This window comes from Perna viridis, chromosome 6, assembly GCF_037379345.1.
Source record: "Perna viridis isolate PV_CMFRI_1.1 ecotype Kerala chromosome 6, ASM3737934v1, whole genome shotgun sequence".
NCBI classification, from domain to species: domain Eukaryota; kingdom Metazoa; phylum Mollusca; class Bivalvia; order Mytilida; family Mytilidae; genus Perna; species Perna viridis.
This window is the reverse complement of record NC_142450.1, coordinates 27144332-27165346: the sequence shown is the minus strand read 5'-3', so window position 1 is coordinate 27165346 and position 21015 is coordinate 27144332. Positions and strand designations below refer to the sequence as shown.

Sequence of the window (21015 nt, the reverse complement as noted above, 5' to 3'; positions counted from 1 at the left end):
TTTTATCAAAATCGAAGCATAGGCTCACACCCTTAATTACTCCCATGTATTCATCGTATGACTGGAAGATAGGAAAGGCAATCATTTTCTTGTTTGGAGTTTCCAGCTGTCGTCTGAATTTTGTTAACGTCACATGATATGTGTAAAATATTCCCACCATTCGTGGAGAACTGTAATATTTCCGAAATCTGTACAGATTGATCTGACGGGCCAAAACTGAAAAGGATGTTGCTAGAGATGCTCTTAAGGGATAAAAATGTAAAGTATTGCGAAGTGCTATAAAGTTATTGACCATTTTGAGAGCGAGGGGAAAGGGGTATGCTCATGGGGTTGGTATTTTGGGGAAAAACATTGTTCAAGTTATTCATTTATTGAAAAAAAATCCCCCATTAATTAACAAGACAGATTTTCAAATATAAATATTGATTTTGCTTGCTGCTAAAATATAAATAAAAAATATTGCACTTGCGAAGCAAGCATTTTCGTCCGGGTCGACCCCGACCTCCCCCTCTTTGTCCATTATTATTTTTACGAGTCTAGCACAGACAGTACATGTATAGTAAAGCTCACGGTGCTCGCTTATTTAGGCAATGCCTACCCCATATTAATGTTGAACGATTGTAAAACACAGGTCTCCCCATTTATTCTGGTCTGATTGCTAGTGCATGTGTACTTACCCTTTGGTTCCATTTCAGAGTGTATATAGACGGAGGGAAAAGTCAAGCGGAGAGAGACAGGGAAGATGCTGAGGACTGTTGTTTGATTGCTGCTTGTTTTGCGTTGTTGTGTTGTTGTCTGGCAAATAACTAGTGGATATTACATTTTTTTATAAATACATGTACGTAACTAGTTTTGATAAAAATTTCATTCGGTAATGTTGCAAATAACTAATGGAATATCGAATCACAATTTATACATAACCGGAATCCTTACCAACCCTGCATAGGTACATGTATCGCTCGTCATACTGGATTCAATCAGCATAAAAATCAATATTTACATAGAGAATTCCAAATGGTTTTTTTTGCTACACCTTACTCTTATCTGGCTAATGGTTGAATACGGTATCACCGCATAATATATAATACAATTGGTGCAATAAGCATTTATGATATCAATTCATTATAGTTTGTTGTAATTTAACTCTTTTTTGTTTGAGTCAATAACAGATGTTGTGTTGTATTATCATTCTTTACTGTAAGTAGAAAACTACTTTTTATCCTACTGAAATTGAAATGACCGCCGGGAGGAGAGTTATGTTGATATCCAATCAGTCACTTCAACAAAAACAATAATCATGTTTACTAATCCTTGGTTTACTATTCAATTTCTTGGTTTACAGACCTTTTTTTTGCGAAAATCAATGTGGGAGGGAAGCAATTTATAACTGTTTAAAAATTTCCCTAAAAATCTGATGGTGCTTTTTATTTTGTTATTAGGAGAGATGCCTTTTTGTTTTGATTTAATGAAGCACTGTAAAGAGACGGCAAAGAAATTAACTTTGAATGGCCTTAATCATGTTGATAGATAAGTTTTAGTGTTTTTAATTTAATAAATTAATTTGAGATAAATACTGTAATCTGATTGGTTGAAATAATTTTGTTATATCTCAATGGATAAAAAAATATTGACACCTCCCTATTCAGTTAAATTCAGAGCTACTTTTTTTCATGTTTCAAGATAAAAATTTGGCTATGATAAAAAATTTATCTATTGAAAAATAACATAAATTTTCCATGTGCATATTTTGTTTATTGCACTTCGCACAATAAACAATTTGCACATGGAAATTTTTTGTTATTTCAAATAGACAAAATTTTTATCATAGCCAATTCTTAAATAGATAATTTTTCTTTAGCAAAATTATTGTTATAATGAGCTCTCTCAGTTCAATAAGATCAGAGGTTCTACGCAATTGGTATAGTTACATGTTATAGTATTTTGTCAATATTGGGATATTGTATACTTACATTAAAATACTACATCTGTTACATAATGGTTTTAGTTTTTTTGTCTGAATGATATGCAAAAGGGTTTGTGTTCATGGAAAGTTTTGTTTAAGTAGCTGGATATTCTAGTAGCTGTTTTAGCACGAAAAATGTCCAACCTCCTTTTGGTTATTTTCAAGTTTTTTTCTTTATACAAATATGTTAAATACAGGTTACTTGAAAGGAGAATTCCTTCCATGAACAAAATCATCAAATAAAAAGAAAACATTCCCCAGGTTTAGTTTTATTCTGTTTGAATCACTGACCAGACATATAGATCTGGTGACAAATGATCATGAATTAGGTAAATATCAGTATATCTGTAAAAGATAATCAAAATGTATATTAAAATTATCATAAATCTTCCGGACATTTCATCTTTCTGCTATGATTAAATGTGGAAAAAAAATTATTCTCATAAGTTTGTATGCAAGGCACTTTGAATTTTGATAACCTGCTGATATGCAGTTTCAATATTTTTAATTTTAATTGTTTTAAGTGTAAGCATCTGTAAGAATCAGGCAAAATTGGAAAAATCAGAAACATGCATGTCAAAACTCTACTGATCTGACAATGTAATATCACTCAAGGGTACTTTCTCTATTTGAAAAGACCATTATTTGGTCACTGGCTTTGCTCAAAAAATTTTTCAATGGAATTGGAGAAAAATGAGGTTTTTGACAAATTTATCTGCTCTTGAAATGTTCATTTTCAGTGCATTTCAATGAAATTATAACTCAATTTGCCAAAATGATATGGAAAATATTATCTTTTTTCCTTGATTCTAATGGTGCAAATAGTCAAATTACACTTTCAAAATGATGGTTTTTCTTTTTCATGCCACGTTTCACCCACTGCCAGATTCTTACAGAGACTGACACTTAATAGATTTTTCTGTTACATGGTACATTAACAAATAATTTGATTTGATTCACAAAAATCTCTGATTGGTTGGTTCTCTTTCAGCAAACCAGGTTATTTTGTATAACAGCCTTGGTGCTATGATGCCATTCATGTCAATTGGTCCACACTTTTTTAGCAATACCCAAAAAAACCTGGTTTACACATTTTATTACCGCTTCTGCAAACCAGCTATTTTTGTTCAACCTGTTTAAAAGTAAGAATCATTCCTTAAATAATTGATCAAACTGTTGATTTGCTTAAAGTTATTAGTCACAAATTAAATGGTGCTGTAGCATGACTTAAGGGAGGCAACTGCCTTGAGGTTCTACAAAAGCCATTATCTCGGACATTTCAATTAATAAACTACACATCAGCATGGTCCATAGTTCTATAAAACAAGTTTTTACAAATCTTTTTCAGCAAATAATAAAAATGTACACTAAAAATTTAAAATAAATCTACAGCTTTACATGCAGAAGTTTTTGTTTGGAAATAAACATATTCTATAGCCTAAATAAATGTAGGACAGGCACCCACTGACTTGTATTAATGACCCAACTTTAATGAAAACTTTGATATTTTATGATAATTGAGAGCAGTATTCAGCTTGACCCCAGGATAATGAATCTGAATTAAAAGACAATTTGTTCAAGAAATGTATAATGTATTCATAAAATCTGAATATCTATATTTCAGTCTTTGAAAGTTGTAGAATAATTGTAAATTATGTTGTTTACATTATTTTTTTTGTTTGTAAAAGAAAGAATTTATATATATTTATATTTATAAGAAATTTTCCCTAACTTGAAATGTGCTTTTCTGTTAAATTAAGTATTAGGATATTCATGGTAAAGTTTCAGAGCTACGCTTGAAACTTTGAGTAAACTTAGGAATAAAAGCATTTCAAAAAGAAAGATTCCAGATTTTGATTTTAGTGGAACTATAAGAAAAGCCCATACAATCCTAAATTTGTGTGATCCAGTTATGAGTTTATCTTACAGTCATTGAATAGGTAGAATATGTCTTTTAATTGAAGTTTGGGTAAAAAGAGAAATGAACTGTGCACACAAGTTTAATTCACCACATCAAATTCTTCCTAACTCCTGACATCATGATTTGTTTACTTTCTTCATTACAGTGTCACTTTTATGTTACCTGGAATTATACAAGTTCTGACTAAACTTTTCAAAGTGCTCCATTTATTGGTAAACATTAAAAAATTAATTCTCATGAAGGAGTGAGATATGCTTGCATATAAAAACATGTTCCAGTTTCAATTTTTAATGAGACTTTGTTCACTGTTATTTGAATAATTTATGGTAAGTACAAAAATGACACACAGTTAATGTTTAAATGCAGGATTCTTAATGACATCTATCATCTCTTTGCCTGGGACGAGGGGCTGCTTTCACAATGTCGTCAACACGGAGGATCATTTCTGCAGCTTCTGCTCCACTCACAATGACTTGGCGTTTGACCTGGAAGGATTCTGTTATGCCATTGGCTTCCATATTGTCTACCTTGCCTTCCTCCATGTCTGAAAATTATATTATAAATATGTAACAAGAACACATAAATGATCAAACTGTAGCCTAAAAACATAATTTATCCCCAGTTATTGCTAAGATACCTAGCCAATTCCTTTAATAAAATGTACCACAAAGTTATCACCAGCATTGTTAATACTGTATACATACAACTTAGCATTTATTTAGTGTATAATCTGACAGTTAAAAGAAGATTGGCATTTGAAAATCGAAACTAAAAAAGGGTTCTTTCCATATACAACCTTAAGCAACCTAATTATAAGCCAAAGTACCAGTGAAATACACCTCTAATGACTTCTTGTCTAATTTTTTTTTTAGAATTACTTACTAATACCCATGGTGTGTTTCTTCTGTGTATGGAGAGCTCTGAGTTCTGAGATCAACTGTGCTGTGTCATAACCAGCATTGTCAATCATGATTGATGGCAACTACAAAATGACAGATACAACCACTACATTTTATTAGCATTTCACAAACTAGAGTTACTATCTTATAATTAAAAACAGCTTGATCTTTTTATTTACAATACCAACTCACCAAACATTCAAATAAACCAAGGCCAACTAAATACTATTTTGTTTCTAGGGCTCTCCAAAGTCTCTTTTAGGGTGTCTGCTTGATTAGGCAAAAACAAATATAATAAATAAATAAAATGTGTTGTTCCAATCGCTACGCCAACCCTAAAAGACTTTTTAAAAATGAAATAAATAAATAAATGATCATGAAGGTACTGACCAACCCTAACCACTTTGGGTAATCTTGCACTGCAGCTCCAGCCACAAGACAATTGAAAGCAACAAATTTACAGCTTGATGACGTTTCATTCCTGTTTGTGATGATTGTCTAGTGATCTGTTGTAATTTTTGTTTTCATTAAACACTTCAGCATTCATCTTGCAGAATTTAAAGATATTTCAAGCTGACATCATGAGTTGTTTAAAAAAATTAAAAAGAGAAAGAAAAAATTTCTGCCCATACCACACCTATTTATTCAAAGAAGTGAACGGAGCCACACATAATTTTATTTGGCCTTAACCAATAATATTGTCAACTAAAAAAAAACTCCCCTCAACATGTCTTTATGGCTATGAATAAAATGAAAAGGACCCAATCACTTTTAGCAAAAAAATCTTATAAGAAATAAACATGGAATGACCTAATAGAAGAAAATATATACTGCCTTCCATAAGAATAATTTCTGTACTGGCATAATATTCTTGAGTGACAAGTTTGTTTCCAACATGAAATGAATATGGAAGATTGAAAAAATGGCCAAATTATGAGGAATATTTAACATGCATCTAAATATTCTTGAAAAGTATTTGAATTTTTGTAAAAACAAACTCATAATTGATAATCAGTTCAAAGTTCAAACTGTTTCAATGGTATGGGTACAACGGATGGAGATACACAAACGTTCACAATTTACCTATTGCAACTTTGAGTCAAAGGGATAAAAATAGCTTTCAAGTATATGTATATGCATACTGACCTGTCTAAGAGCTTTAGCATAGGCTTCCATAGCAACAGCTTCCTTCCCTGGTGTTCTGGCAGCCAGCAGGGATACAGCATCAGCCATTAACATTTCTGAACTTCCTACAAAGTTAAGTTAAATAGTATAGAATTTCAGAAAAAAAATAAACAGTACTTTACACCAAAGGGAATTGGTTTATGGTTCATTTATTATAAACTAACTTCTTTCATGTTAAATGTTAAGCCATTGGTGTACAATATAAAAGTAAAAGTTACCATATTTATTTTAAATCTCTGTCCACAGCAGATATGCCCTTGACAAGTAGGCAGTATGATATATAAAAGAGAAAAGATGATAAAACTAAATTAACAAATTCAATTAGTCCCAGTATAATGCATTATCCCCCATTGTTGGTATCATAATTTTGGTACAAAAACATTAATGGTAGGTGCATCTCGTCAGGAGTCATGAAAAAAATCCAAATATTCCAATACAACAGATCATAGTTTTGTACCTAGAGAAAAATAATCTCTTCAAGAAAACATTAGAAACCCATGTTAAACAAAAACCAACCTCCACCAAATACTGTTTTAGTTTCTTTTACAGTTTGAGTAAGAACACATAGGGCATCATGGATAGATCTGTCTGCCTCATCTAAAATCTGTTTGGTGGCTCCTCGTAACACAATGGTACAGGCTTCTCCCAACTTTACCCCTAGAAAAGAAAAAAAATAATATCATAACATTTATAATACATCATACAAGATGAATATTTTTCCAACAAGAAAAATAATCACAAAATATTCTGCTCTTTCTGGTGGTACTCCCAAACTAGAATAAAACTTCAATACATATATGTACGATGTGTACCAATATTGTCCATGTAAAAACCTGGCAGATCCTATGATATCAATGGCACAGAGTACATTTTATCCCATCAATTATTTTGTTCCAATGTAATGCTAAACTCATGTTTCCAAGTTCCCTAACAAGTTAACAAAAATAATGAACAGGATCAAACAGTTATTTCCCTTTATTTAAAGTTACTAGTGTAATTTTTGTCATTCTTATCATTGCAGTAAACAACAAACCAAAAATAATTTGTACAAATGTGTTTGTGATCTCCGATGTTTTTTTAAAACAAAATTTGTAATGTGCCACCCACTCCCAGGCCTTCCATTAGCATTCTCTTTAAAATGTTTTTAAAGCAAAACAGACATACCAGAAAATTTTATCAATTTATCTTCACCAATCATGACTTCTTCAATAACATCACAGTGACCTAATTTAATCAACTCTGGACAGTCAAATGTTGAGCAAATTTCTCCTCCTGAAAAAATAAATACCAATACAATATTAAATAATACAAAAGATTTAAGTAACCTTCTTTGTAAGAATCATGCAAAATCTGAAAAATGTGATACAACCCCAAAAAAAAGGCTACATATTTTTATTTCTGTAGTTAAGTTGTTTCATCGGTCTATATTATGAAATGTGTAATTATTCATTCCAATCTATATGCTCTTTGGAGATAATCAACATTGAAAATCCAATAGATTCTATTGTACTTGAGTGTCATTTACAGTTATCTCCCTTAATTTTGAAATCTACACAGCATTTTTCTATATAATTTTTATCTCCTAAGAACACAGGTTATATGAAAAACAGAATGTTAATTTCTGTTTATTAAGGCAATTCAAACAAAATATCTAAAATAAAACTATGTAGGCTTTTCGGCCATGAATCACATTTTGCATGATTTTTAGCTGGAGTGCTACTTAAACTTAAAAAAAAAAAAAAAAAAAAAAACAAACTAGTTGTTATAGAATGGGTACAACTTCGAGATTTTCCTATTGCCTAATCTGACATTCAGATAAAATGAAAATTTTGATTTCTGCTTGTCAAAATTCCAAGAATTTTGAATTCAAACGTAATGTAAGGCAAACTATTGATATAAATTGGTGAAAAAAAAGTAATTTTATTCTTCCATATTATCTGATAAAAAATGTACCACTTCAGTTAAATTGGCTGATTTTTCTTTGTCTGTTTGCCTGTCACTGCTAAAAGTGCCGCACAACTGTTTACAAATAAATTAAGCATACAAATATAGTAAGTCATTTATACTCCTAAGCATTTTACATGAAGCTAAAATATGAAAATTGACAAAATGACAAAACCATAACAATCAAATTACTGCACAAATACTGCAGAATAATTATCAAGGAATACTCATAACCATTATCTTGCCTGTAACAAGAGCTAATCGTTCAACTCCTTCAAAGTCAGCATGTTCTATTGACATAACACCATTGTCAGCAAATAGTTGTTCTGGATAGTTATAGATTAATTGTCTGGAAAAAAGACAATTCAATTTATAACGTGTGATTTACTAGAAATAGCATTTTTAAAATTGGCATACAGGAGAAACATTCAATTGTTTTTTGGTCTACTTAAAAAAAAACACTACCAGGAATGGACTTCCAAAGTTCAATATTTTTTAACAATTTTACATGCATTAAATGGCTTTAAGCCATTCTATTAGAGATTTTTAATTTCATATCTTCCAATCTAGGCTACCGTTCTTCATCAATTCAAATGGAATAGCCCTTAATCTACTTATAGCCTTACCTGTTTATAAATACATTACAGCCAACTTTACAGATTTTGTTGACTTTGTCTTTCATTTTCTCTTTTTCAGCTAATTCTAATTCTGCAACTTTAGAGATTGCATCTACTTTCACTTTGGATCCAAAAACCTACAAAATAAAACATAAAAGGTTATGATAAAAAAAATTCTTCTTCGTTTTTTTTTCTGAATGCAAACAATAGGGTATGTAAGTCTCGTTCTAGTTTTATTTTCTTTACCAGAATTTCTGATGTAGAACTTATTGAAAGCTGAAGACTGACCTGTATTTCATTGTTTACTTCCGGGTATTCAAAACGCTGTATAACAATGCAAAATCTTTTAGTTTATATTTTTCTTACTACATTCATCATGTAGAATTAGTTCTTTGTCATTTTTATCGGTATTTTTTTTACACAGGAAGATTTTCCCCATTAACACTGAACTCAAAGCTCTCTATATGACAAATATCTATGCTTTTGAATAGTGGATTAGGACCCATTCTTGTGAAATCACACGGTCACATGACGAGACTTACATACCCTATTATGCTTGATAATAAGCCAATCTCAAAGAATTCAATGTACATGTACATCACACAATGACAATAAGACAAAATCAGTATAGATGTGATTATTTTCTTCTTCAGTTTTTAAGAGGAAAGAAAATTAAAAGAAAATTTAATAAAAAAAAATTAATCTGATTTAGAATAGGATTATACTTTATTGTGATGACACATCAGCAGGAGACCTTTCATGAATTAATGACAAAAAAACAATTGTCAATTAAGTTGATCCAAATTAATACAAGACTAAGATAAAATCACACAACTCAGGCACATTACCCTAGTTCAAAACCAATTATTACATTTAGTCCTGAATGATGCAGACTTAGTGCAGTATCAAAAACCAAACCTTTACATTTACTTTCGTTAGACAAATATATTCCTCTACTGTAAATGATCAAAGTTGTTTTTGACATTACCTTAATCTTATCTGTGTCCATAGGTGTATTGGCTACTAATATTTTACAATTTTCTAATCTTTTAGGATGTCCTACACCTATTTTCTTCTCTAACAGAAATCCTGAAATTAGAAAAAAAAGAAAATGAATACCTAAGAAAGGCATTTGTATTTCCGTGTCAGTATGAAATGGGACAGGACCATACAGTAATGTAGCTTAACCACAAGGTGACAACCCAAGTGAAATGCATATTTCAGTTATATACATTAATATTCCATGAAAATACTTACAAAATAAAACAGCATAAAACAATACAGACTGACATTAACAGATGAAAGTTCTTCTATTGTCAAATAAAAGTAATGATTTCAGCATATCAAAAAGAAAACAAACAAGGTGGCTTAAAAGAATGCGCTCAATGATGATCAGATACATGTATTTCTGTGTTGCTGCTTGAGAAATTGAATTCAAAGCATTGAATTTATCTTTATTTACAGATTAAATTTGGTCAAATGATTGACGTAATAAGTACATGTAGTAAAATATCAGAATGTTAAAATATTGAAGACCAACTTGCATGTATTTTCAGGAGTTATATATTTACACTTATTTCTCGAGCAAGAAAAAATCATGAAAATAATCACCATCAGTTATCAATGAGTCCATTCATTAAGAAATAGATGTTAGATAGCCTGTGAATCCCAAAAATAAATAATAGCAAAATTAAATTGATGTCCTAAAATACAAAAATAAGTACAGTCAAACTTCACTCGCTCTAATTCGGATGGCTCGAACACCCCAGATTTCTCAAACACAGTTCAAAGTACCAAACTTTTCTCCTATATAATCAAAATAAATAACCTTGGATTTCTTGAACACTCAAACTGACTAGTCGGTCTGTTCGGTAACAAATCTTACAGAATAACCCTCACTAACTCGAACTCGTCAGCCATTTTGTCAGCTTGGGTAAAGGTGTGAAAAACTGAAACCCTGTCATTTTAGCTAATTACATGTAATACGATGTACTTAAGTCATCACTTATTAGGTAGTTTTAATCTAACATAGTACTGATAAAAGTTTGAAAAAAAGTTTCCAAAGTCAGCATGACGAAAGCATCAAAGAAAATCAGATGAAAACAAATTATTGGCCAAGGAACTTGAACTCTGAAAGTTTTTTTTTAAAAAGCAAGAAAGCATTTTTAAAGTCAACAAATCAACATAACCTTCCGAAAGCGAATTAAAAATATCCAAGAACAAACAAAACTTCATAGGAAATATTAAAGTAATTTCTAACAATAAGTTGAACTTGGATCGGCAACGAAAAAAATCCAGAAATCTACAAACTTCAATTTCTCGAACTACCAATAACTTATGCAAATACAAGTTTGATTAAAGTACTTGAAGCACTTATCTGTGGACTTTGATTATATGTTTGTTTGTTTGTTGGGGTTTAACGTCCGAGCAGCTTTGATTATAAAGTGATAACAAAATCAAATAGGAACCATTTCTAGTGCAATCTTACCTTCATCTAAGTATGAATCCTGCAGACCACCACCAGGGATTTTAATTAATTGTATAGCATCTAAGTTACCACTTCCCTGCAAAGTTAAATACAAAAATTAGTTATAAAATTTGACATTTTGAGGATAATTCCCATTTTCCTTTACAGGGTTTCTTGTTTTACCCATAACATTATCAAATATTTGTAGAACATAGACATTATTTTATGAGGTCTACAAACAAAGCGGAAATCGGCAAAATCGGAAGTAAATATACAGTAAAAAAAAGATCACAATGGTTAAATCCTGATTTGAAATAACGTAATTCTGCTACAAAGCAGAAAAAAATCATGTCTGAGACAAGTGAATACATAAGTTAATACAGATAGTTAATATTCTTACCTTTTATTTTCTCTAAACTAGAAGGCCTGTTTATCATAAGAGCCCCAGCCTCATTTGCTAGTAGTGATTTTTTTTTAGTACGTCAAATGTGTCTGTAAGACACTAATGATGCCCCAATCGCTAGATTTGCCAAATTAGTATTATGTTTATTTTTGTATGAATACATAGTTTGTGGATTCAGAAATCCTTCCAAGACTTGTGTTACTCATGGTCTGGGGAATAATTTGGGGATCAGAAATTCCTAAATATATGCATATCTACATATTGTATTCTGGCCACATAGTGTCATAAAATTCTGTTTGGTAGTGTCAGACTAGTTGCAATGGTAAAAAGAGGACCCAAGGACGTATTAATGGACACATAAAAAATGGTAATACCCCCCATAACAAATCCTTAACTTTGTTACTTGGGATATATCTCTGACAAAAAAACAGTCTAACTATCACCCAGTTCTGTAATATTTCATGAAAAGCAAGATCCTATGACATTGCACACCATCATTATGTGTACAAAACATGCTGCAAAAAAATATTTTTGATGAAGAGATAAACATACAAGCCATATAGCCCTATTTTTGACGAAAATAAGTAAGTTAAACATTCACCAATTTCTATAATATTTCACAGAAATCAAAATCATTTGACCCTGCACACCTTCATCATGTGTAGAAATATCCTGTAAAATATTTTAGATGTAGTTCAAAAACTATATGAGGAAATAGCCGGACAAGCCATGATCCATATATTTCTGAGTAAAATGTCAAAGTGTAACTATCACCAATTTCTGTAAAATTTCACAAAAATCTAAATTCTTGGGCCCTGCACACCTTCATCATATGTATAAATATCCTGTAAAATATTTCAGATGTAGTTCAAAAACTGTAAGAGGAGATAGCCAGACAAGCCATATAGCCCTATTTCTGAGTAAAATGATTAAGTGTAACTATTACCAATATCTATAATATTTCACAAAATCCAAAATCCTTTGGCACTGCACACCTTCATCATGTGTAAAATATTTTAGATGTAGTTCAAAAACTGTACGAGGAGATAGCTGGACAAACCATATAGCCCTATTTCTGAGTAAAATGATTAAGTGTAACTATTACCAATTTCCATAATATTTCACGAAATTCAAAATCCTTTTGCCCTGCACACCTTCATCATGTGTATAAATATCCTGTAAAATATTTTAGATGTAGTTCAAAAACTGTACAAGGAGATAGCTGGACAAGCCATATAGCCCTATTTCTGAGCAAAATAACTCAGTGTAACTATAACCAATTTCCGAAATATTGTACAAAAATCAAATTCCTTTGGCCCTGCCCACCTTCATCATGTGTAGAAGTTTTCTGTAAAATATTTTAGATGTAGTTCAAAAACAGTACGAGGAGATAGCCAGACAAGCCATGATCCATATATTTCTGAGTAAAATGTCAAAGTGTAACTATCACCAATTTCTGTAATATTTCACGAAAATCAAAATCCTTTGGCCCTGCACACCTTCATCATGTGTAGAAATATCCAGTAATATATTTAAGTTGTAGTTCAAAAACTGTACGAGGAGATAGCTGGACAAGCCATGATCACGTGTACTACGGATGGACTAATAGACGGACAGGGGTAAATTAATATGCCCCCGACAGTTTGTTAAGGGGGTAATAAAAAAACAGCAAAGTGTGTTTGTGTTTTACAACTACAATTCAAACAGTAAGCAATGTTAAACATATTATAATTGACATAATTATCTCCCTTGAAGACCTGAACACTCACCTTTAACCTCAATACAGCTTCAACACAAAGATTAGAAAAGTGATCTTTGTACTGTGTTAAGATCTTAGAACTAAGTGTGGTTCTTGCAATGTTCATCAGATCTGTCTTAAACTTCTTCTCATCATTACTGCAAATATAGTAATGGCATAAAAACAACTACTCAGAATCTCCATGATATCTCCAAGCAAATTCTTAGAGATTATATCACATCATAAACAGTTAAAACAGTCTCAGACTTCGGCATTTATATCACTTTTGTGGCAGTACCTACAGAACTACAAGTTCAGCTAAGACTTAAGAAAGGTACATGTTGAGGTGAAAAATGTATGTTACAATGTGGTTTTATCATATCCTTTGTTGGCCTAAAGTCTTTATGTTAAGATTTAATTATCTTCAGGAGTTAATTTTTTATAATGACTGTTTAACCAAAGATGCATGGTGTTATTAGCTAAAATAAGACTATAATGCCAGTCAGATTTGATAGATATAAATAATGGGTATTTACCCATGGTCTCTAGCAAATCCTGTGAGGGCTTTCCTAGCTTCATCTGTGGCTTTTCTCCATCCTGCTATGATGGTCTGTGGATGTATCTTCTGGGATATCAACTGTTCAGCTTCCTTTTACAGATAACAAGAAAATTATGCTGGATTTGTTCAAATTAGTCGCTACAAGACTTTTGGGCAATTCAAACCAATCCTACTACTACTGTCTTCTGTAGGACTAAGATTTATTACAATTAACAACTGTACAAAGCCTTGGTTCCAGAACTTCTTGTTTAAGTGTAAGTGTTTGTAAGAATCAGACAAAATGGGAAAAATCAGAATCATGCATGTCAAAATCCCAACGATCTGACAAAGTAATATCGCTCAAAGGTACTTCCTCTATTTGAAAATACAGTGAAGCTTCTCCAAACCGGCCACCACTAGGACAAGAAAAAATGGCCGGTTTATAGGGTTGGCTGGTTTTGTGAAAAAATAGCAATGCATTCTAAGAGCTGTTTCCATTAATGTGTTCTATAACCCTACATCTTGTCAGTTTGTTGGTCGAGACATGTTTAACGACATTTCAAAACTTTTGGCCTTTTATTACATTTCAAAGCTTGCATCATTTGTAAATTATTTGATTTTACAAACCGTACAGCCGACAAAATAATGTTCACAGTTTTGAAAGAATGCGTATTAAAGATCAAAGGGCTATAGATTAACTATTTGTATTGTTTTCAAAAATCACCTATCAACAAAGTCTAATAATTTCACCCCTATGTTGTGTTGGCTTGGGTACAGGTCACATTAATTGACAGTTAAACGATTGTAAAGATCTTACTATTGAATGACCCTGATTGCCTGACGTGTGTGTACACACCAATTAACAGCCAACAAGTGACAAAATGTAATATCTGGATTAATTTTTGTTGTTTATACTGTCCCCTTCAATTATCATTTGTCCACAGATGAAATGCAAACCAGTCAGTGAATGAATGATTAATTACGTAATATTACATAATCATTTACAGTTTTGACACATTTATCACAGGTGAACAATAACCAGGCAGCCAGAATTGAGAGGTTGTTTTTATTTGAAATATGTAACTAAAGCTGTGAAAAACAGGCCAATGTACGGTTTTAGGGGTGGCCGGTCTATTGAAGACAAAAACACACAGGTTTTAAGGTATACTGGCCAGGACTTTTGAAAACAGCCGGTTTGAAGGGAAAACAGTTTTTTTTTGGGGGGGGGGTCCGTTTTGGAGAAGGTTCACTGTACCTCTATTTAATCTCTGCATCACTGGCATTGCTCAGAAATTTGTCGATAGAATAATAGAAAAATGAGGCTTTGACAGAGTTATTGCCCTTTAAATGTTCATTTCAGTGCATTTAAATGAAATTGTAACTCGATTTGCCAAAATGATATGGAAAATATTATCTTTTTTCCTTGATTCTGACGGTGCAAATAGTCAAATTACATTTTTTTCAAACAATGTTTCACCCACTGCCTGATTCCTACAGAAACTGACACTTAATAATAGGTTAAATAAATGAAAAATCCCAAACAGACTCAAAGTTTTAGCCAGTCACTGCTTCAGTCAGGTAGATTACTTGAAGAAAACTACTATGATTACTGATCAATTCATTGAAAGGGTTATATATAATCCACATGAGAGGCCAAGAAAATAAATAGGTCTGTTTAAGTTTACTCTACCTACCCTAGGACTTTTCATATGTATTTTTTTGTTGAAATGCTGCTAAACTATCATTTTTAGTCACTTAATATTAAAGTCATGAAATCCTCCCATACATGTAGGTGTCTATATAAAATAATTTTAAAAAATAAAATGATTTTACCTACTTATACCTACTTATCTACCCTACTTTTTCATTCAATGTAATCTTAAACAGATTATATATTTTTTGCCTAATTACGTGCCAGGTTTGGTCAACATACACTGAAAGATCTAGATTCTAGCATGGTCACAAATGTGTTACCACATTGCTTCATTAAGGAGGGAAAAGTATAACATTTATGTTGTATAATAATACACATAATTGGCCATTTGTCATTAATATAAAATGGAAAACTTTTAGTAATTACAGTGTGACAGGTTAGTCAGTGTCGTGGCCAGAGTCAAATCAATGCGGAAGCCTTTCATAGCACAGAAAAGGGGGAGAGATTTATTGTGGTTGATTTTTGCAAGCATGTTGAAGCTTTGGCTTCTTGAAATACTTTGTGGCTACCCCACTGTTACTAGATATAATCAATAATCAATATAAAATATTTACTCCAAATAAAACGAGTTTGCCATCAAAAAAAAAAAAAAAACAAGCAAGAAACAAGATATCAATTTGTATACGCCTTACTATACTCTTAATCTTTTACCGCTCACTTACCTTTAACAATTCACAGGCAAACACAACAACAGAGGTAGTCCCATCTCCTACTTCATCATCCTGTACTTTAGATATATCTGGAATGATTTGGAAATAAAATTATGAAATGTATTTTCTTTATTTATATAAACAAAGATACAGATATGCTGCAATATATAATTCTAGAAAATAGTGAAAAATAGATTCATGTGCAATGGTCTTTTCAAATCAATAACCTAATATAATATACACTACATTCAGAGTGGAATGGTTCTCTAACACTTAAGTTCTACCCGAGTAAAACTCAGTGTTATACAAATGTACTGACATACTGAGTGTTTAACATTCAGATTCCACCTAGCAAAAACTGACCATTCATATATTGTAAAAGTCGTAAAATTCAATGAGGCATAACAGGGAATTCATCATAAGATACGATGTATATTCTGTTTCTGCTTCTCAGGTAATTCGAAGCACTATAGTTTGGATAAAAATTCAGTCATGTAATTCACTACATTCTATTTTTCTTATTTTGTACATGTTTATCATTTGTTGATGTGCTATTTTTTATTTACAGCAATGCCCAAAAAGTGGGAGAAATCATGTAGAAATATTACTTCGTATTTTTATCGAGTAATAATGCTATCTCCTGATATTTTTATTTTGCACTTTTACATTGATCATTACAACAAAAAATATAACTAAAACACTTTGAATGTATTGATTGTTGTATCAACAATTTTATTCAAGTGACAGGCAGTCTGGTGACACTTTTTGTTTCTGACAGTTTTAATAATTGAACAGCTTTTCCAGAAATAAAAGAAACTAATTACAGGTCCCAAGTCATCTAGATAATGTGTACATAAGAAATGCAAAGTAGAAGCCCTTAATCAGGACTGTGAACATTGTCAGTAATAATTATAAGTTACAATACGTCATCAAAACAAGGACGAGACGGCAACCTTAGCAGGTTGTCTTTGACTGCTAAAACTGCTTCAAGTTAAGTCTGATACATTTCTTATTTTAAGAACATTTCAAATACAACCTACATATATCTTTATTTTAATGATAAGTTTTGTTAAACGATTTTGAACTTTAATTGACCCCAACTGATGTTTAATCCTGTAGAAATTATAATGCAAATAATCCCATGACAACCTCGCACATAGTTGTCTACTTTTAGAAATTTAAATGAACACATTGTATACAATGTCTCCGATGTGTGTCTGGTCAAATTCAATACAGGACAGTTATGAAGTATGTATCAACAATAATTTTTTTTTTAACGATTTTCACATTATATTTGTCATTCGTTAATACCACATGCTAATCATCTCAACTGCTGTTTTATTGAGCCAACAGCTTGTATTACAGCTGGACAAATAAACTATTGACTCATATTTCTAGTATAGATTTGGTAATGGGATTGAGAATTTTCATAAGTCCCCTGCATTCTCCTGTTGTGATTTTCAGGGTCCCTAATGACATTTTGAGATCAGTGACCTGGGTGCTCAGGTACCAAAGTCCACATTGTCGGCAAAGATCAATGAGATTAACTTCACAGTGCTGGGTGAATTTCACACCCAGGTCTGTGATTCTTTGTACACAATTAACAACCAGAATATACAATGTCCCAGCTAGGTGGGTGTAACACTCATATATCACTGAGAAAATATCTGACTGACAGTGTTTCACTGACTAACACAGATTTAAAACTTTGACTTGAGTGTTGGAGAAACAAAAGTCCCTGAGTGTACTGTAAAATGTAAAAATATAAATTACTTCTACAGATGGTGCAAAGATAAAGTTTGTTTTGAACATGTTTACATAGAATAAACATTTGTCAATACCCTCTTATATTTGAGTATGTTTTACCAATGAAGTAACTAACCAACTAAAACTTTAGCAGCTGGTAGATCAACTCCAATGGATTTCAGAATTGTAGCACCATCGTTTGTGACTTGGATACCATCCCCACTTTGTAAAATCTTGTCCTACATCAAAGAAATAAGTTAACATACATACATGTACACTACAATCAACCTAAATTTTAATTTCTCCACTCTTCACAGTGGAGTCACAATTTCCCTCCACTGTGACTCAACTAAATTAATAAAAACCGACATAAAATTGCTTGACACCAATACTTTTCAATTATTTTTTCTGTCTATAACTCCAATGATTTTAAACACTCAGAATCATTAAATATATTTTTTCATGTAAGCAAAAGAATTAAATTACAAACATGCTTTGAAATGGTGACTCCACTCTGTTGTGTTGAGACACTGTGACTCCTCAGAAAAATCTCCACTGTGGAGAGTGGAGACACTGTGACTCCACTCATAATGTCTCCACTGTGGAAAGTGGAGACATTAAAATTAGTGTTGACAGTAGTGTATATAGAATTAAATTATCAACAAAACATTTATCACTAGGAATTCAATTAAGTTTAGACCTTTGGCTTTTGAAATTTGACCTTTACCCCTTTAATTGGCACTTTACTGTGGACTTCAGTTTGACATTTAAGTTTAAAATTGCGAAAGTTCCAAACCTACCACTCTTGAAATAAAATTTGAATTTACAAAGGATGAGCTTTATGATTAAAATTTCCTGTTTGGCCAATTCACCAATTTTAATGGCTGTTTGATTAATTTTATTTACTGTTGGTATTAAAATTTCCATTAAAAACAAATTAAATACAGGTGAAAAGTTAGGATTGCCAATAATAATAATTGTAGGTGCTATAAACAGTACATTGACAGACTTACCATTCCCTTGGGTCCAAGTGTGCTCTTTACCAGATCTCCAATGGCTATTGCACCAACAAATGAGGACTATAACAGAAAATAATGAATGAAAAAATACATGATGCATCATCACGCATTATACAACAATCTTAATTGCATATTGTGAAAACAAGTTAACAAGTGATTTCTCCTTTCAATGCTATCAAGAAGTATCAAATTCATACTGACATTTAAACAATCATAAGATTGCTAAACAACCCTTATCAGTTGTACATGAACAAATAAATCATGAACAATAGGACATTTAGTCCCATGTATTATTACAGCTTCTGTTTTTTTTACTGTTTCTTGACAAAATATAAAATTTATTGCAGCTTCTTAATCTTTACTTTTCAAAATAAAAAAAAATATGACATTAATGGAACAATGATACTTCACCATGTTACGGTAAAATACAGGGCTTTGTAGAGCACAATATAAATAGAACAACAGCATGTCAAACTCTATTCACTAGGGGCAAGTGTGGACACAATAATAGTTTTTGACACACTTAAGCACAGGGATTTACAATTCATTATGGACATAACTAGTTTTGACAACTTTTTGAAGGGTATCACATAATTCCTGTGGTGGGGTACAAAATGCAGTCTGGCCAGTTACTTTGAGAACCAGTAAAAAAGACAGTCTTAGGCAGTTCATGTATCTAATGTGAATTTCATTATGAAGATCATGTCAACCTTTAATATTACAAATCTGACAAATTTCTTTCATGTGTCATGCAACATTTGAATCATTACAACATTACGTAATTTATTTTTAACAAAAGGCATTTTATTTTCTTACCATACGAGCTGTTTCTGCCTTCTCCTCTTCAGCACCAGAGCTGAAGATCTGTATGGGATTAAGTGCCAGAGAAGACATCTAAAAAAGTGTAAATTGAACATACAGTTCTGGCATTTTATGATACATATAGAACCTTTTTATTGTATATAGTTAGTAACTCATTGTTCTCATTAGAATGTAATTCTCTTGATCATAATGACAATAAATTTCAAAAGCACAATAAGGAGACAGAAAAACAACACACATATATATGTTAAGGTCCTATCCCTAAAGCAAGATACTACATGAAAGAGAGGGTATGCTTTTCTGCTTACAGTGTATGAATTAGAATGATCACTAAATTCACATGTATAAAATTGTGATTTTGTTATCAAGAAAGGAGCTTGCAAACCTATATGTATCAATTTTATTTTAATACGATCAATCATGGTAGTAAAACCATCTAGCACAGTAGTATAATAATGGCAACTCGTAAATCCTACAAAATGATACAAACATTTGAGCAATGAAGTTGATGAGGAAGAGATTTTAAATGAAGTTGTAATGCCAGTGGTGATTAAGTCTTGTATGCTTTAAGAACAGGATGATGTTTTTGATTTATCTAGAAAATATATTAAATTTTGTATTTAATTTAGAAAAAGATGTCTTTCACAGACACTGAAAGAAGACTGATGTTCTTACATATATGTATATATAATATACATGTAATATAATTTATTTCAGTTGCAATGCAAGTATAGGATGACATTCTCTAGGAAGAAAATGTGACAGGTGTATTAACATGTATGAAAAAAAGTTATGTACAAATGCAGTAGCATTTGCTTAAGATAACACCAATCAAGCTAGACAAATTAATTATCCTTAATCAAATTTAGCAGAAATGGTAAATGACACATTTTATATAAAAGGGAACCGAATAAATGCTTAGCTTGCACTAGAGGAAAATGTCTTCCAGTCAAACTACAAATGTGCTGAGCTGATGTTCCTGTAGTATAGCATTTCACTTTCAGGAATGATGAATGATAATTCTTCCTACGACATGTATTTAAGTACAGGAAGACTTAGTCCTATATTTCTGAAACATACATCTTGATTTCAACTTTGCCAGCATACTATTTATCTGACACAGACAAAAAAGGCAGATTATTTTAATTGAAAAAAGGGGGATGTAAACAATAAACCACATGGTTGCCATGCGTCATATTTGGTCATCGTTTTTCATCAGTTTGGAATATAATAATTCCATTTTGAACATCGGAAACCATCTATTTACCAGTTATGTGGTGAATATAAATGTTTTACCTTGAGTTTCGGTGTTGAAATGCTTTTATGGTGCTATGGACTTCTCTGGAATGTTCCTTTCCTTCGCTCAGACTCGAATAAACTGGTGACTGT

General features: G+C 31.7%; 2 protein-coding genes across 5 annotated transcripts in view; one reads left to right on the top strand and one right to left on the bottom strand.

Moving 5' to 3' along the window:
* LOC148614314 (uncharacterized) overlaps nucleotides 1–5091 on the top strand; it is an 18746-nt gene extending 13655 nt beyond the window's left edge. For 2 of the 4 annotated variants that reach the window (XM_088588397.1, XM_088588398.1), the window contains one exon: nucleotides 696–1571. In XM_088588397.1, the coding sequence (XP_088444523.1) occupies nucleotides 696–810 (115 nt within the window). In that variant the 3' untranslated portion in view covers nucleotides 811–1571. Of the gene's footprint in view, nucleotides 1–695; nucleotides 3806–4756 lie in introns of those variants that run through there. The other 2 variants (XM_088588399.1, XM_088588396.1) reach the window with 2 other exon arrangements.
* Nucleotides 4157–21015, bottom strand: LOC148614313 (T-complex protein 1 subunit beta-like). Its single transcript, XM_088588395.1, has 16 exons — nucleotides 20923–21015; nucleotides 19621–19698; nucleotides 18799–18864; nucleotides 17922–18024; nucleotides 16052–16128; nucleotides 13674–13786; nucleotides 13169–13295; nucleotides 11018–11093; nucleotides 9518–9618; nucleotides 8539–8666; nucleotides 8158–8261; nucleotides 7133–7240; nucleotides 6485–6625; nucleotides 5930–6033; nucleotides 4767–4866; nucleotides 4157–4428 (listed from the first exon to the last, which is right to left on the bottom strand). The coding sequence occupies exons 2-16, from the start codon at nucleotides 19696–19698 to the stop codon at nucleotides 4256–4258; spliced, it is 1599 nt and encodes a 532-aa protein (XP_088444521.1). The 5' UTR covers nucleotides 20923–21015; the 3' UTR covers nucleotides 4157–4255.

What these genes read in the sequence shown, in the direction of transcription:
- LOC148614313 (XM_088588395.1), bottom strand. Translation starts at nt 19,698, where the DNA reads ATGTCTTCTCTGGCACTTAATCCCATACAGATCTTCAGCTCTGGTGCT. An exon ending in GGATTTGCTAGAGACCATGG is followed by an intron (nt 13,296 to 13,673) that starts GTAAATACCCAT and finishes CTATATTTGCAG; the next exon opens with TAATGATGAGAAGAAGTTTA. An exon ending in TAAATTGATAAAATTTTCTG is followed by an intron (nt 6,626 to 7,132) that starts GTATGTCTGTTT and finishes TTTCTTTTCTAG; the next exon opens with GGGTAAAGTTGGGAGAAGCC.